The sequence below is a fragment of the Cottoperca gobio genome, chromosome 4 (assembly GCF_900634415.1).
Source record: "Cottoperca gobio chromosome 4, fCotGob3.1, whole genome shotgun sequence".
NCBI lineage: Eukaryota > Metazoa > Chordata > Actinopteri > Perciformes > Bovichtidae > Cottoperca > Cottoperca gobio.
The window spans coordinates 5,294,375-5,310,400 of record NC_041358.1 but is presented as its reverse complement, the minus strand read 5'-3'; the positions used below and the strand labels follow the sequence as shown (position 1 = coordinate 5,310,400).

Below are 16,026 nucleotides of genomic sequence, written 5' to 3'. Positions count from 1 at the left end.
GAAACTGAAACAGCTCAATGGAATTCAGCCATCATTAATGTCATTATTTACACCTGTACTTTTCCTGTGCTGACATGTCGAAATGTCTTCTATGAAAAAAACAAATGAAATACCCGCTCTGAAGGTTTTTAAATCGTAGTGGACTAAACACCCCCAGGATGATAATACCCCCAAAATTCCCAGAAAGAATATTGTAAATATGAAAAGTTATGAAGCTGAAGAAGTAATAAAAGTTCCATATTGCTATGCTTCACACTTTTCTGATGTAATATATGAAATGATCAAAGATGGTGTCGTGTGGTCTGGATTTGAAGCAGTATTTGCTCAGTTCCTTAAACAAGATGCTGCGTCCGTTTGACGCACTCTCAAGGCTTGGCCCTCGGCCTGTTCGTTTATTGTGTGAACAATAGCAATATATCTTTATTGTACTTCCTTGACACAGACATTGAACAGTCATAAATATGCTAAAAATTATATACAGAAAACTTTGTAAAACTTTCAAGCAAAATGAATCAAGTGATTAAGAAAGAATGTGATACTTGAGTTTAACTATTCTAATCCCACTTGTAATAGTGGCTGCTGTATTATCCTAATCAATTATTCAGGATTATAGCAGCTATTATAATGCACTGTGCCAGTAACTATAATACAATGTTGATAAAGGTTTTATGAAATGTTGCCAAAGAATAAATACTCCTTCAATATAATTCACGAGCAGCTCAATAAAATGTTTTTCTAAGCAACACGGATATGAGGGTTGACCTTTGGTCGGACAATTGATTGATTTCCAAGTGTCCGAGTACAGTATAGGGACATTATGGCTCAACCAATCAAAGATGAGAACAAGAAGAGACCCTTTCAGAGTTGTATCACAAATAAATTGAAGGGAATCGACAAAAGAACAGCAACACCGAAGAAAATGTATTTAAACTTTGAGTAAAGTGAACGACTATAACAAAGGCAGATCTAAAGGTGAGTCATACGAGGCTGAATGCAGGCTGGAAGCTGTGAAGGAGGAATAAAATCCAAAACCCCCCTCAAACCTGGTGATGTACTGGCTTTTACGTTGCAGACTTTGTCCAAATAACTCAGCAAAACCACCCAGTATTGTGACAACAGTCTGGTAACGACAATGTCCACTTACTCAACTTGTCTTGCGGCTGCATTGCATTATTGTCTATTACTTTGACTGTGAGGAAAAAGTAGAACTGTGCAGAACGGACACAGGCTTTGTGACTAACTCAAAGCCGAGAATGATTGATATTTTGAAAGGATGACGTCTTCAAAGGCTGCTGTGCGGAAATCTCACATCAGTGACTGTTTAGCTGGTTATCTAAAGAAATGAGAAGAACACTGCACCGCCAGAAACAACAAAACGTATCAAATTGAGGCATGAAATTAAAGTGACATTTAGAGACATTTGTTCGCTTAGAAATGATTTAACTACATATGCTTTAGGGGTTTTAGGTGAAATTCACTCATCAGGTTGACATGTATGAGTAAAGAAAATATTGTCTTTGAACATTGCTGGCTTTAATTTAAACAAAACATTTTTGTTGAGAGGTGGGGTTGTATGAAGTACGTATCCATAGTCAATGTACTAACTGAAACTGTTATCTATGCTCTTTTCAAAGCCACCAGACTCCTTTGACAAAAGCAGTAATTTTACTGAATTTTCCACTCAAGTCTTTGCAGCAGACGCGAGATGCCACAAATATAACTGCTTGCATGAAAGGACGAGGCCTTGTAAAGAGGGGGATTTGAGGATTTTGCACAAAATTAGATTTAGCATAACTTTCCATTACAACATTATGAAGTGCAGTGTTCATGTGACATCAACTTCAGCCTAAATCTAAAGAAGCAAAACAAAAGCGACTTCAATAAAAAGTAAGGAAATGAATGCAAGAGAATGTTCTTAAAATACAAACACATGGATGCTTATCTGGTAACACAGCTACTTGGGTATCAATAGTTGAACCTTTACTCATTTGGCTCTTTTTTCCCCGATCAAAACAAAGGCAACACTGTGGTTTGAAGCTTTGCAGGCTAAACAGAAAAACATTCTTGTACCAAAACACTGCTTCAATTGCGGCTTTTGTGGTACAAAACAAACATGAATGTGGTCTCAGGTGTTCTCCCTAAAACAATCAGAGCTATTGTGCTCAGCGAGTGAGCGAAACAGACACACCGCATGCTTTTGATGTGAAAAAATAAATAAAGTAGACATTCTATATTTAAAAAGATCCCATTTAATTTGTGGATATGAAATCGGGAAGCAGTTTAAAACCTTAATTCAACATGCAGTGACCATAAAAACACATCACAAAGATGTAAAAGGTGTAAGAATAAGATTAGACCAAGCTGGTAGGCAGTTTGTGTGTGTTCACAGTCATTATTAGTGTTCTAGTTACTGACAAAGAAAAAGACAAATTAATCCTGTGAAGGGCTGTGTTCTGACGCAGAACAGTCAAGCTTATAAAATAGAGACGTAAAGATAATTTTGTTTGGAGGTTGTGATAGTGGGAAAATATTTTTACAAAAGAGGAAGAAGGTGGTGTCATTCAAATAATAATAGTGTCCAAAATTCACTCTGGATGTTGTTTTTAAAAAAGTCCTTTATGTAGCTTTGCTGATCTTGTACAAGCTGTGGTGTCCATGTCGATCCACGAAGAAAAGTTTCTTTAGTGTCATCAGTGTACCCTTCGTAAAGAAATCCTCTCAACACAAATGTGATTTCCAAGAGGCCAAAGCTCACCATTAGCAGAGTGAAGCAGCATGTTTGAGAGTATGGTTACATATAAAAACGAAGCCCTTAAGCCTACTTTGGTACCTAAAATCATTCTCATCCACAACACATCTACACTGTTTCACTAAGTTACAAAACTGTAGAAAATAAAAAATACTGTCTTTAAAACCAGGTTGTCAGAGGCGTAAATTGTTCTTTAAAAAATGTGTCCGATGGCACGTAAATGTCCAGGAATGCAAGGGAAGAGCATCGTAATTGCCATTTCTAGACGCTTTCAAAGCAAACAATATTTAACAAAGAATCCTTTTACTTTGCTATGCTGTAAGAAGGTAATTCAACTATATAAAAACTCCAAAAAGAACTGTACAAAATACAAGCATCAGGCTTAAGTCTGCTCTTTGATCGGATAAGGCACATTTTCATATTTCATGTATTCCTTATGAATAGTGTCCACCAGCCTTTAGTGTTGCGGTTTGTGGTAAAAAAAAAGAAGAAAGGAAGAAGCTTGTTTTTAGTTGTTGTTTTTTTTACACGTAGGCGCCCAACGCTGCGTGGAACTCTGTGAGACACTGAACAAGCTGCTGAAACTTGGGCCTCTCCTCTGGATCCAGGGCCCAGCAACAAGCCATCACTGCAAACCTGAAACACAGAGGGAAGCAAAGAATCAAAAGGTCTGTCCACGAGCAATGTGTGTGTGTGTGTGTGTGTGTGTGTGTGTGTGTGTGTGTGTGTGTGTGTGTGTGTGTGTGTGTGTGTGTGTGTGTGTGTGTGTGTGTGAGAGAGACAGGGGGGATAGTCGTCAAACTCTGGGTAGTATCCTTAAATGGTACCCACACTTAAACCTACAAGAAACAGGAGTTGCCTGTACAGCACTGATATGAATTAATCAACGCATGCCCTTAAATGTTTTGATTTTGCAACCTCTAATATTATGGAAAAGGAAGCGGTCACCTCACCACCATTGTATTTAGAAGGTAACGGGGTTAAGTTATTTAACAGATTTCAGGCGATTGTCCCCGGGGGTCTTTGTGGATATTCAAAACTATTCAACAGTTTTTTACGGGAGCAAAAAAACATTTTGAAGCCATCAAAACAAAAAAGGTGGGCACAAAGCATATATGATGGATTTGGTGTCTCTGGAGCTCAGAAATGAACAGACACCATCAGCATGAAGGTGGAACGAAACGGCAGGTCTACAAAAGGCCAAGCGGGAGCATATATATAAAGAAAACTATATAATGAACCATGTGTCCCAGAGTTCTGTTTAAATTAATGACATTTCTGAACACATATTGATAAAATGTCAAAATGATATGTATGATTTATAATTAATAACCATAATTAACTAGAGACCTTCTTGCAATGGGTACAACGTCGGCCGTGAGGCCTAATCGGGCCAGGGGCGTAAAGTGGAGAGGGGGGCAAATGGCCCAGTTTCCCCACTTCTGCCCCACTTGATCGGACCACGCCCATTTTAGTACTCTACCTTTATTTTGATCTCAACTACACATCTGTAAAGTTTCGTGACTACTTTATGCACAGTTGTGATGCTATCACCGTGACAAATTGTACCACGGACAGACACCTAATATAAACACCTGGCAAATGATGCAAAACCAGCGTCATTTATAAAGTTAAGGCTGTCAGTGTTCAGAATGACACACAACATCTCTATGTTGCCACTTCCACCCAAAGCTTAAACTCTCAATCAGTCAATCATGCATCCCAAACTAATCCACCCAGGTGGTCCGTCACTGCAGTCCTGCTCTGAGCCAGGAAAACCCCGTTATTATCCAGCAGTGAAACGGTGACAGACAGCTTTGTTGCAAACTTGATATTGAGAAATGAATCTGTAAATAATAATGCTGTGGTGGGAGAATGACGCCTGTGGCACAGGCTGCTCCTTCTTCCTAACAGTCGCAGGATGTTGCTAAGCTTAACATCTACCAACACTGGTGACTGCTGAACATCTCAATTTGATTCAGCTCCCGTTTTACACACACCAAGTGTCAGCACACTTCATTTTGTGAAGGTCTGCAATAACATGCTTCACTGCAGAGGTCTGCAAACTGATTATAGCTAACAACGATTACAAGAACATTTGTTACTATAGGAACTCGTAGTATAATTGCAGATGAGGATTGACTCCTTATTAGGACATTTAATAATAGAAACAATTTCAGAATTTGGAGGCGGGCCATCTTTTCTCAACAAATGTTCTACAGAATGTCAAAAAGATCATTTTGTCTCAAAAAGGACACAATGACTTCTTCCAACTGCTTGTTTTGTACATTTCAAATCTTTGTTTTTCAGCGACCAATTCATTGGAAAAAGAAAATGTAGTGTGTGTGTGTGTGTGTGTGTGTGTGTGTGTGTGTGTGTGTGTGTGTTCTGTAAATCAACCTACAGTTCATCTGGACAGTTGATTGGTTGTGCTATTCTGTACCCATCCTTCAGGTAGGCCGACATCTCAAAGGGGTCGATGTCGACGTACGGGGTCTGACCCAGGGTCATCAGCTCCCACAGAGTCACTCCGAAGGCCCACTGTGAACACACAAACACGCGTTTAACACGGAGGCCCATACTGATTATAAACATGATCAACACAAGCTGTTGTCTCTAATGTGTTATCATCAAACAGGATAAACAAAACCACCATTTCTATTCAGGGTGCGGAAAGCCTGTGGTGCCAACTTGAATTTAAATACAAAAATGTTCCACGGGAACAATGCAAGGAAATTATGTTGAAAAATTTAAACGGAATATAAATCATTGCTGACATTTTTTGTTGAGAGACTGAAAGTAAACAGTAGAGTGGCCGTTGTGTGTTTTCGGAAGATTGAGGGTTCAAGGACCGTGTCAGCGAGGGCCCACCCTGCATGTGTTCACGCTGACCTCCCTGGAGGAAAAGAAGAAATTCCATATTTGGGTTTCTCTTATTATTAACCCATAACTAAGGTCACTCTGAAGTGAAGGTTATAAATAAATAAGATCTAGAGTAGCTGTTGACAATGTACTTGTGTTTAGGAATTTTGGGAGTCAAGCTAATCCTTATCTAAAATAAAACTGGGCAGCTCTTGCTAACCTGACAGTGACTTATGAACATGATATCATCACAAAACAGCAGCTTTGTGTTGTGTTAGTATATCATAACCTATAATAGGGTGACACTAAGCCTTAAAAGGAAGTGAAGGGAGTGATTGAGGACACGGGGCACAGTGATGGGAAGGTTGCTTAGAGGAAAAGCATGATGTACAGTAACCCATCCTGTTCCCACATCAGTGCCAACGCCAACATTTCCAACAAGGCCTAAACATACTGACACTGACACAAGGGTAAGGGAGCATTTATGTGCGTAACACTGGCATGTGTGATGCTCTTATGATGCTACACAGCTCCAGATACTTGTCTGGACTTCCCCTAAAGCTTAGTTGGTTGATAATGCCAGGCGTCTGTTAGCTGTAAGTGTAAGGGAGGGGGGTGATTACTATGAAGCGGTGTGACCATAAGAGGAATGCAGCGGGGTGGGGGCACGTCTGGCTGGTGTCTGAGCTGTATCTCTAAGGATCTGTTGAGCTTCCCGACTATCTCCGCCGCACCCACTCTGCTATCCTGAGACAGGAAAGAGGCATGGTACACCACCTCCCTTCCCTTTGACACCTTTACCAAGCGTCTAAGAATGGATTGGATACAATTGATGCCATTCCCTGCATCACCCTCTCTGAATCATGTCCCAGGAAATGTTTTTTTCAAATTTTATATACAGATTAAGGAAAGCCCCCCCCCCCAGCCTTCACCTACAAAATTTCACTCAAAGAGACACCTACCACTACCCACCAGGAAAAAACACAAAAGAAACACAAAGAAACACAAAGAAACACAAAGCGACTACAAAGCTATACACATCAACTGCAAAGAGACACAAAATACATAAAATGAACAAATTGACCACAAAGATGTTTAGCGACTACATTGAGACAAAACATCAACAACAAAAAGAGGGAAAACCATCACAACGTGTGTCTTGCTCCTATGTAGGAGAGGTGGTGGGGCCTTTTGCATGTCGGTGCCCAGGGGCCCATTGTCTCATAATCCCCCCTTGTCCACAGATGTAGGGTTGCAAATTAAAGCAGCAGGAAGTAAACTGTATATATCTGGTACTGCAGTTCTTACCACGTCACTTGCACTAGAGAAGTCGTTGTTGAGCAAGCTTTCCAGGGCCATCCAGCGGACCGGCCTGTTCTCATTATCCCCCAGACAGTGGTAATCCATGGGAAATAGGTCCCGGGCAAGGGCATTGTCTGTTATCTTCACCTGCATGTTGTCGTCAATGCTGTGGGGTAGGGGGGGACAGAGAAAAGTTGGCGTCTTTTTTTATTTTTTTTATTACATTCCAAAATAAATCACCTGAAAGCTAAAGGGAAGAACTGAGGACAGCTTTGAGCCGGGTCAGGGACACTTACACGCAGTTCCTGGCAGCGAGGTCTTTGTGTATGACCTCCCTACGAGCCAGGTAACTCATTCCACATGCAATCTGGATGGCCATGTAAACCAAGTCTTGTTGAGAGATCGCCTGAAAGGAAATGAGAGAGAGACAATGTGCAGTTGAGAAGCAGCGACAGGAAAACTCAAAAAAAGGGAGGAAGTGGAGTCAGTAGCTGACGTGACTTTAATGTGCTAAAATTGGTCTTCTGTGTCAAATTGTTCTTATTTCATTTGAAGCGGAACACAGTGAAGTATGGGTCAAAGATGGGAGTTAGAAACACAAAGACTATTTCAGTCTTTAAATGCAAGCTGAAAAGGGAAAAATACAACTTGTTTAAACTAACACTGGTGCCGAATGTATTTAGCCACAGGCATGGCTTAAGGATGGCAATGTCGGTCTGTCGCTCCTCCGGCACCGTCAGCTGGTTGACGCTTTTGGCTTTTTAGTGAAATATCTTGACAATTATTTGATGGATTGCATGACTTGGAAAAATATTTACTGTACCAAAAATACTTTTCCTCTAGAGCCATGAGTGAAATGTCACAATAACAGATTGCCATAAAATTAGGATCATGGACATCCATGTTGCTCACAGGATGAACTGTAACAACTTTGGCGATCTTTTAACTTTTCCTGTAGCGCCATCATTGGCTGCTTTGCGCTTAGTGCTAACTAGCTTATATTAGCATGCTAAACTTGAGATGGTGCACATGGTAAACATTACACCTGCATCGTCATTGTGTCGTTGTTTGCATGTTGATGTTAGCATTTAGCTCAATGCCCTGCTGTGGATAAGTACAACCTCACAGAGCTGCTAGCATGGCTCTAGACTGGCAGCTCCTATGATGTATGTAAACATCCTGTATACAATCTTGCATTGATCCAGAAGAAATATATATTTTGTGTGTTGTAAGTTGTTTTTCTGTAGCCGATCCAGTTCACTCAGCTGCCCAATCCATGCCTCAGACACACACAGCAGAAATATCTGGGCTGTTTTAATCTGATCTGGCAGTGGACCGTTTATTAATCCCAAAACACAGGAAAACTAAGTGAACAGAGATAAGAACATTTTAAGTCAACAACTCCAGCTAGTTGTGGAGCTGGTACCAGACAGCTCAGCCAGGCTCTCTGTGTCCAACATGGAGAGCAACTTTAACAGCTGGGTTGTCAGTGGAAAAGCTTTTTTCTCACCGTTCTACTTTCCAAACCAGATGTTCACTTTCAAAATGAATGCCACACTATAGTATTGTGCTGCCTCAGTACTTTCCCGAGAGCTTTATATCCTCTGTACTGATGCATTTCTGATTTATAGCTCCATGTTTATTGCACCGGTACAACTTAATGACTATGTCTTTGTCTCCTACAACTGCCAAAAGGACTTAATGAGATTGATGAGAACGAAGGTGCTGATGTGTGACCTGAAACTTTACACAGCAGTTCTGATTAATGCAAATAGATGACAAGCTTCATCTTGTGATTGCAAAGTGTTTGCTACATCTGTATTTTGCAGCTGATTGATTGGTTGGTTGGATCTGTGCTGTGGCTTTGCCAAGCGCATCAAAGACTCCCTGGGGTTAACCTGTACAAAAGCCTGATTGTCTTTACATAGCGTATTAAAATCTCCGCCCTAAGCACCGGCTTCATGACTATATCAACAGTCCTCCTATCATCAGGGTAAACAGTAGTTACTGGAAGGTGTTACTTTGTGTTGATTGCTGCAAACACACAAAAAGTTCTTTAAGGAAAGAATCATCATTCTTTTCATTTGTGGAGTTTCATTTTAATAGCTTAATAAATGTCTTCTTACATTGAGGTATTTATCTTAATGGTTTTAATAAGTGATTCATGTTTAATGATTCACCAAATGTTGAAGCCTCACCTGTGGGTTGTTAGCCTCAGCTAGCTTGCATTGTCGCAGGAACAGTTTGAGATTCCCCCAAGCCATGAAAGGCAACAGCACCATGGGCTTCTCTCCGTCCTCCGTACACACATTGCTTATGGGCAACAGATTTCTAAAGGTGGAGAGGAACAGGAACAATGTGCAATACATACAGTTAATGTAAATGTGTAGAATTTAGCTGCACGTCTAAGGGATTATTGGATGATGGACGTACACGTTAGCGAGGGGGATTATCCAAACCATTGCCAAACTGTGGAAGAGGAAGTCTCAGCAAGAATCAACCTCCTGATCTCAAACAGAAGAGGAAGGAGCGGGCCGATAAGACGACAACCCCGTCTGTCCTCAGCTAATCTCTCATACTACTGGACCCATCTGCCTAATATTTGTGTGCTCATATACGACTGTATGCTCAAGAACCTATCAAGGTTGCGGGAGTAACCATTTTTGAAAAACCCTAACCTTTTATTGACTGTTTAGTGACCTTTTCTAGTTTTAAACTAACTTCAATGTATTCACAGTATGACCCTATTACCAAAACAGATTATAAAAGGTCACGCTAGAACAAGCTGGTGAGCCATTTGTGCGTGTTACATTTATGAGGGGAAACTTGTTTTGTTTCCTTACAGTGTGTGCTTTCTGTGTAAACATGTGGTGTTCTTTCATCAGCGTTCAAAGCATTTAAAGGACGACAGGAACTGCTGTGACGGAATACAGTGTTGGGTTAGCCTTACTGCTACCTTAAGATCGGAAACTGCTGCAGAAGTGGACAACAGTGATTTAAAAAAATGACGGTCTAAGAGACACACCACATTGGGCTGTGTGGCGTTTTGGCATTTTTTCTTTTTAGTAATTTCTTTTATTTTCTTCTTAAAAATCTTTAGATATAAAATAAATGAAACAAATTCTGCAAGAAAAACAAGAATTTCCACTCACCTATGATGAAGTCCACGAAGCTTGCAACTTTCAGTCAACATCATGGTCACCTGCACCTCAGACGCATGATCTAAACAATTTTATCAGACACAAAATCAGAGAAAAGAAAGGGAGCAGAACTAGAGTGACCTGAGCAGTAGGAAAGTTCTTGAACATTTCTGAACTCTTGGACTCTTGGACTTGGTGTAGTGTTTGATTTTTTCTTTGTCTCCCAGCACAGATTCCACTGCCAACAATCATTTGCAGTAGGAAACTTGTGCCAAGCTCACTGAGGTCCAGTCTTTAATCTGTGTGTGCAGCTTTGCCATCGTCGGGTACTTATGGAAGCAGTATTGTTCTTTTCCCAAAAGGCGCGTGAGGAGGAAGTAAAGAGTTTAACAAAGCCAAGACTGGCAAGAGGATATTGTTCACTGAGTGGAATCCACCCCTCCCTGAGTAAACATGAGAATGGAGAGGTCAGAAGGCAACTGGCAGAGAAAGCTGACACATGCCGCTAACAAAGAACATTACCGTCCTACATAAGAGTATTTTCACTGGCATGCAAACCCTGCAGCATGAGTAAGAAATATAACTGATTAGCTTGTCAGATCTGTGTGCCTGTTTATTGGAGAGCTATGCGTCAGTCCAACAACCTTCGTCATTCGTCTTACATCTTTGGCATTACAATCCTGTCTTGGCATTTCAGGTGATCGCTTTCATAAGCAACACACTTCTTAGAAAAACCCATAGTGAGTTGCACTCTAATATGAGAGATGGGAAACTAGAAACACTATTTTCCTTTTGTTGACAACTGTGCATTACAGCCAGGATGGAGTGCATACCTTTCACTGTCTTCACAAAGACCTGCTTTTCCTTACTGGGGTCCTTTTCATCCAGCAGAACACCGTGGAAGATGCGGCCAAACGTGCCTGTCAAAGACAAACCACAAGGTTTTTTGGAGGAAAAGGGGCAGGAGAAACACAGCCGGAGGCACCACATTCAAAGATCAAAATGTCACCTCACTCACAGGTCGCCATGTCTGACTGAATTGTGGGAAGAGGTGGACAGGCTTCTGCTTAAAATGCTTTGTCTCTTAAAGGGATTAGGCAGCGTTGGCTTGTCTCACTGACAAGAGCCAAAACAAGAGCGATTCACAGGAACTGAGAGGACCTTTCATCACTTGGAACAATTCAGAAATACATACGATGTGGAAAGGCCAAGTGAGCGCGTTCATCATCTCCTTTGTATAAACTCTCACCCTGTTGCTCCGGGACTTCACTGAGGTAAAAGGCCTTTTAAGAACATAAACCATCAACATAAACTTTGAAAAGAAATCTGAGCCCGAAGGCTAACTGTGACTTGTGTTTCAACAGGAGAAGAGACGGAGCATAACAACAGGGTTAGTGTTTCACCGTCTCTCTCACTCCCCTAGCTTTCTCCGTCAAGCCTGTCTGGACCTGCAGGCTCCCAAAAACAGAACCTGAGTTCAACCACCTCGCAGACATGGTCTTGTCTGTCTTTATTTATCGGTTCTTCGTCTTTATCTCTTGTGTTTTTAACATTACTTTGTTATTTATGGCATTGTGAATGTAGGATTTGATGTATGTCAGGAAGTCTGATCGATACACAAGTTTGGATGCTGCCCTGTGTTTTTACTTGCAGATAGATATAGTTATAGCTACTTTGCAGGATTGGTTGAAATAGGACCTGATGTGTTAAAAACCCTAATAAGACATAAATCTAAAAAAGACTAACTAAAAACCCTTGTGGAATAAAGCAATATCAAAATAAAATCTTCCAACAGTTGCACAAGGCAAAAATGACGCGCGGTCCATGAATCATAAAGGCCTCAGCAGCTGTCCATTTAAAGACACGTTTGATCACCACACCCACACCATGTACAATTAGTCCAAATCTATAAAAGTCAGTCACATCTATAGCAAGTAAGATAAAGTACAATAATCTGTAAAGGAACAAAAGCTATAAAGCTGTTGAGCAACCCGACTGGAGGCCATGGCGAGTTGAAAGTACACATAGTGTTGACAGTTGTCTAAATGTCTTAAACAAGCAAAGTGCAGCCAAGTGAGAGCAGTGCTCGTGCTTTAGCCTCACAGAGCAGCTAAACACAGTACAGCTGAGGCTGTTGTGCCTGTATTTCGTAATAAAAATGTTACCACATTTTTTGTACCTACTGGTGTCCGTAGATAAAACAGTCAGAGGATCACCACAGTTATTGCAATTCATCCTGAGGGGAACATGAATGTCCTTCCAGTAGTCGACATAATTCAGTCTGGACCAAAGTGGTGGACCGACTAATCAACATCGACTTCCCTAGAGCCATGGCACCAGCAAAGAAATGTTTGAATATTTGAATAGTTACAGCTTTCGTTTGGTGAATAGAGGTAAATAGTACTGAATTAAAAATTAAAACGTTGTATTTTTTTTTACATTTGAACTATTGAGGTTTTCAACTGAATTATGATTATGACACTGAAAGTGATTAATCGGAATAAATAAGTTAGTCTGTTAACTTTCCTTGATGAATATAATTTGTCAGTGCGTTCATCTCTTGTGTGGCAAGCGGGAGTGAATTTTCTTTTTCTTTTCTTAAACCGCCTTGTAAGGCCAACAAATATAGATTGGAGCAGAATATTTCGTTAGATAAAAACATGTTGGGAATTTTGGAAATGATTCAATTATACTTTTTCAAAAGTAATATACTATAATAATGCAGGCTGCGCAGCATTCACATGTTGAATTAGATTTTGAATGTCAATGTTATGAATGAAGCATCAAACTATTCTGTACAGCCCTAATGGTAAACAGTAAAATGTAGGCTAAACTTATTTGAACAAAGAGTACTGCCCATGTTGTCATTCAATTTCTAGACAGAAACAATAACTATAAAGCATCAGAGGCCCTAAAGTGGCATTTAATAACAGAACATTCACACTTTTCACTTCCATTATGTGGACCCTATTACATCATTCACACACAGCCACATGAACCCCAGTGTGGGCAAATCTCCAGACAGTGGAGCACAGTCTTGTTCAGTGCCATCCCTCCATGACGATGCTGAATTGTCTCCAAAGTCTAAAGTGAGAAAGTCTCAAGGAGCCAAAAGCTGAAGCTCCAATAGTTGTTTATCTTTGATACAAAGCCAAACAAAGAGATTAAGAAACTTCACTGCTTAAGGCTTTCTGTCCATATGTAATATGTCTCAGTAAGAACAAACATTTGCTATTTTAGGTTCAAGGCAAGGTTATTTATTTATTTATTATTTATAACCTTTATTTTACCAGGATAGGTCTCATTGAGATTAAAAAAGATAATGTCAAGATATTTGAACTGAGATACAGATTCAATCTCAGAACCCTGTGAAGTGATGATAGGAGGGAGGTTCAAGTGTTTGGTTTTTGCTTTCGAGATCATCATGAGCTTCGTCTTTCCAGCATTTAAAACAAGTTTCAAATCACACAAGTTGTACATTGTACAATGTACAATGTTAAAAGCAGTCTGGAGCTGACAAAGAGCCTGATTTGGGGAGGACGCAGAGCAGTACATTACTGTGTCATCAGCATGAAAATGGAAATTTGCATTTAAAACATTGTGAGTAAGATTATTTATATAAATGATAAATAACAATGGTCCTACAACCGATCCCTGTGGCACACCCTTGGATACATTAAGAGAACTAGAAGTTATACCTTCTGCCCGCACACACTGATCAGCCTGATAAATAGTTTTCAAACCAACAGACAGCTTGATCTGAGAGACCTATACTGTAGTCTTTGTGACTCAAGGTTTCCCTGGGCATGCTCATAGATCACAGGATTCTATTTAGTTCTCTCCTCTCCTTTCCTCCGCACTGACTGTAGGTGTGTGTGCACGTCAGCTGCGAAGCCCCGCCCTTCGCAAAACGGAGCGAAGGACAGAATGTGAATGCGCAAAGTAGACAGTACAAACTGAAACGTGCACATAAATTAGATCAATAGCATAAGCGTGTAGTTTATTTAATGAAAGAGCACCTGGCAATGTGAAAAGTGATATATATATATATATATATATATATATATATATATATATATATATATATATATATATATATATATATATATATATATATATATATATATACATATACAGTATATCTCAAAAGTGAGTACACCCTTTAGCTTTTTGCAAATATTCTGTTATATCCTTTCAGGGGATAACATTATCCTACTGAAACTTTGATATAACTTAAAGTAGTCAGTGTGGTGCTTGAATAACAGTATAGATTTATTGTCCTTTGAAAATTACTCAGTACACAGCTGTTAATGTCTAAACAGCTGGCAACAAAAGTGAGTACACCCCATAGTGAACATGTCTAAATTGTGCCCAAAGTGTCAATATTTTGTGTGACCACCATTGTTATCTAGCACTGCTTTAACCCTCCTGGGCATGGAATTCACCAGAGCTGCACAGGTTGCTTCTGGAATCTTCTTCCACTCCTCCACGACGACATCACGGAGCGCACGGATGTTGGACACCTTGCACTCCTCCACCTTCCTCTTGAGGATGCCCCACATGTGCTCAATTGGGTTTAGGTCTGGAGACATACTTGGCCAGTCCATCACCTTAACCTTCAGCTTCTTCAGCAAGGCCGTTGTCATCTTGGAGGTGTGTTTAGGGTCATTATCATGTTGGAAAACTGCCCTACGGCCCAGTTTCCGAAGAGAGGGGATCATGCTCTGCTGCAGGATGTCACAGTATATATTGGAATTCATGTGTCCCTCAATGAAATGCAGCTCCCCAGTGCCGGCAGCACTCATGCAGCCCCAGACCATGATGCTGCCACCACCATGCTTGACTGTAGGCAAAACACATTTGTCTTGGTACTCCTCACCAGGGTGCCGCCACACACGCCGGACACCATCTGACCCAAACAGGTTTATTTTGGTCTCATCAGACCACAGGACATGGTTCCAGTAACTCATGTTCTTGGATTCATTGTCTTCAGCAAACTGTTTGCGGGCTTTCTTATGCATCGGTTTCAGAAGGGGCTTCTGTCTGGGGCGACGGCCATACAAACTGATTTGATGCAGTGTGCGGCGTATGGTCTGGGCACTGACAGGCTGACATCCCACTTCTGCAACCTCTGCAGCAATGCTGGAAGCACTCGCACGTCTATTTTTGGAAACCAACCTCTGGATATGACGCTGAGCACGTGGACTCAACTTCTTTGGTCGACCCTGGCGAGGCCTGTTCCGAGTGGAACCTGTCCTGGAAAACCGCTGTATGATCTTAGCCACTGTGCTGCAACTCATTTTCATGGTGTTGGCAATCTTCTTATAGCCAAGGCCATCTTTGTGAAGCGCAATAATCCTTTTTTTCAGCCGCTCAGAGAGTTCCTTGCCATGAGGTGCCATGTTGTCCAGCATTCAGAGAGAATTGTGCCCAAAACACCAAATTTAACAGCCCTGCTTATCATTTACACCTGAATCCTTGTAACACTAACGAGTCACATGACACCAGGGCGGGAAAACAACATCATTGGGCACAATTAGGACATGTTCACTATGGGGTGTACTCACTTTTGTTGCCAGCTGTTTAGACATTAACAGCTGTGTACTGAGTAATTTTCAAAGGACAATAAATCTATACTGTTATTCAAGCAGCACACTGACTACTTTAAGTTATATCCTTTCAGGGGATAACATTATCCTACTGAAACTTTGATATAACAGAATATTTGCAAAAATCTAAAGGGTGTACTCACTTTTGAGATATACTGTATATATATATATATATATATATATAAAAACACTAGAAAATTTAAAAACACCTTGACTTTCAGGGGGGGTGCGGGGCTCGGTTGGGGGGGCCCAGCGCCCCTCCAAGACAACGGTAGGGGAAACACTGAACAGTATAAACGTAAAAGCTTCTGAGGCTCTGGTGACCGTATTAACCAAACTCCTGAAAGTGAAATCTTTGGGCGGT

At 40.8% G+C, this 16,026-nt stretch overlaps 1 protein-coding gene across 3 annotated transcripts in view; it reads right to left on the bottom strand.

Moving 5' to 3' along the window:
• Positions 1 to 2,229: 2,229 nt before the first annotated feature.
• The window catches only part of ryk (receptor like tyrosine kinase), a 43,133-nt gene continuing 29,336 nt past the window's right edge, over positions 2,230 to 16,026 (bottom strand). For all 3 annotated transcript variants that reach the window (XM_029429289.1, XM_029429291.1, XM_029429290.1), the window contains 7 exons: positions 10,887 to 10,973; positions 10,066 to 10,135; positions 9,112 to 9,244; positions 7,210 to 7,319; positions 6,920 to 7,079; positions 5,154 to 5,290; positions 2,230 to 3,385 (listed from right to left, as the gene is read on the bottom strand). In XM_029429289.1, coding sequence (XP_029285149.1) covers positions 3,274 to 3,385; positions 5,154 to 5,290; positions 6,920 to 7,079; positions 7,210 to 7,319; positions 9,112 to 9,244; positions 10,066 to 10,135; positions 10,887 to 10,973 — 809 coding nt within the window. In that variant the 3' untranslated portion in view covers positions 2,230 to 3,273. The remainder of the gene's footprint in view (positions 3,386 to 5,153; positions 5,291 to 6,919; positions 7,080 to 7,209; positions 7,320 to 9,111; positions 9,245 to 10,065; positions 10,136 to 10,886; positions 10,974 to 16,026) is intronic.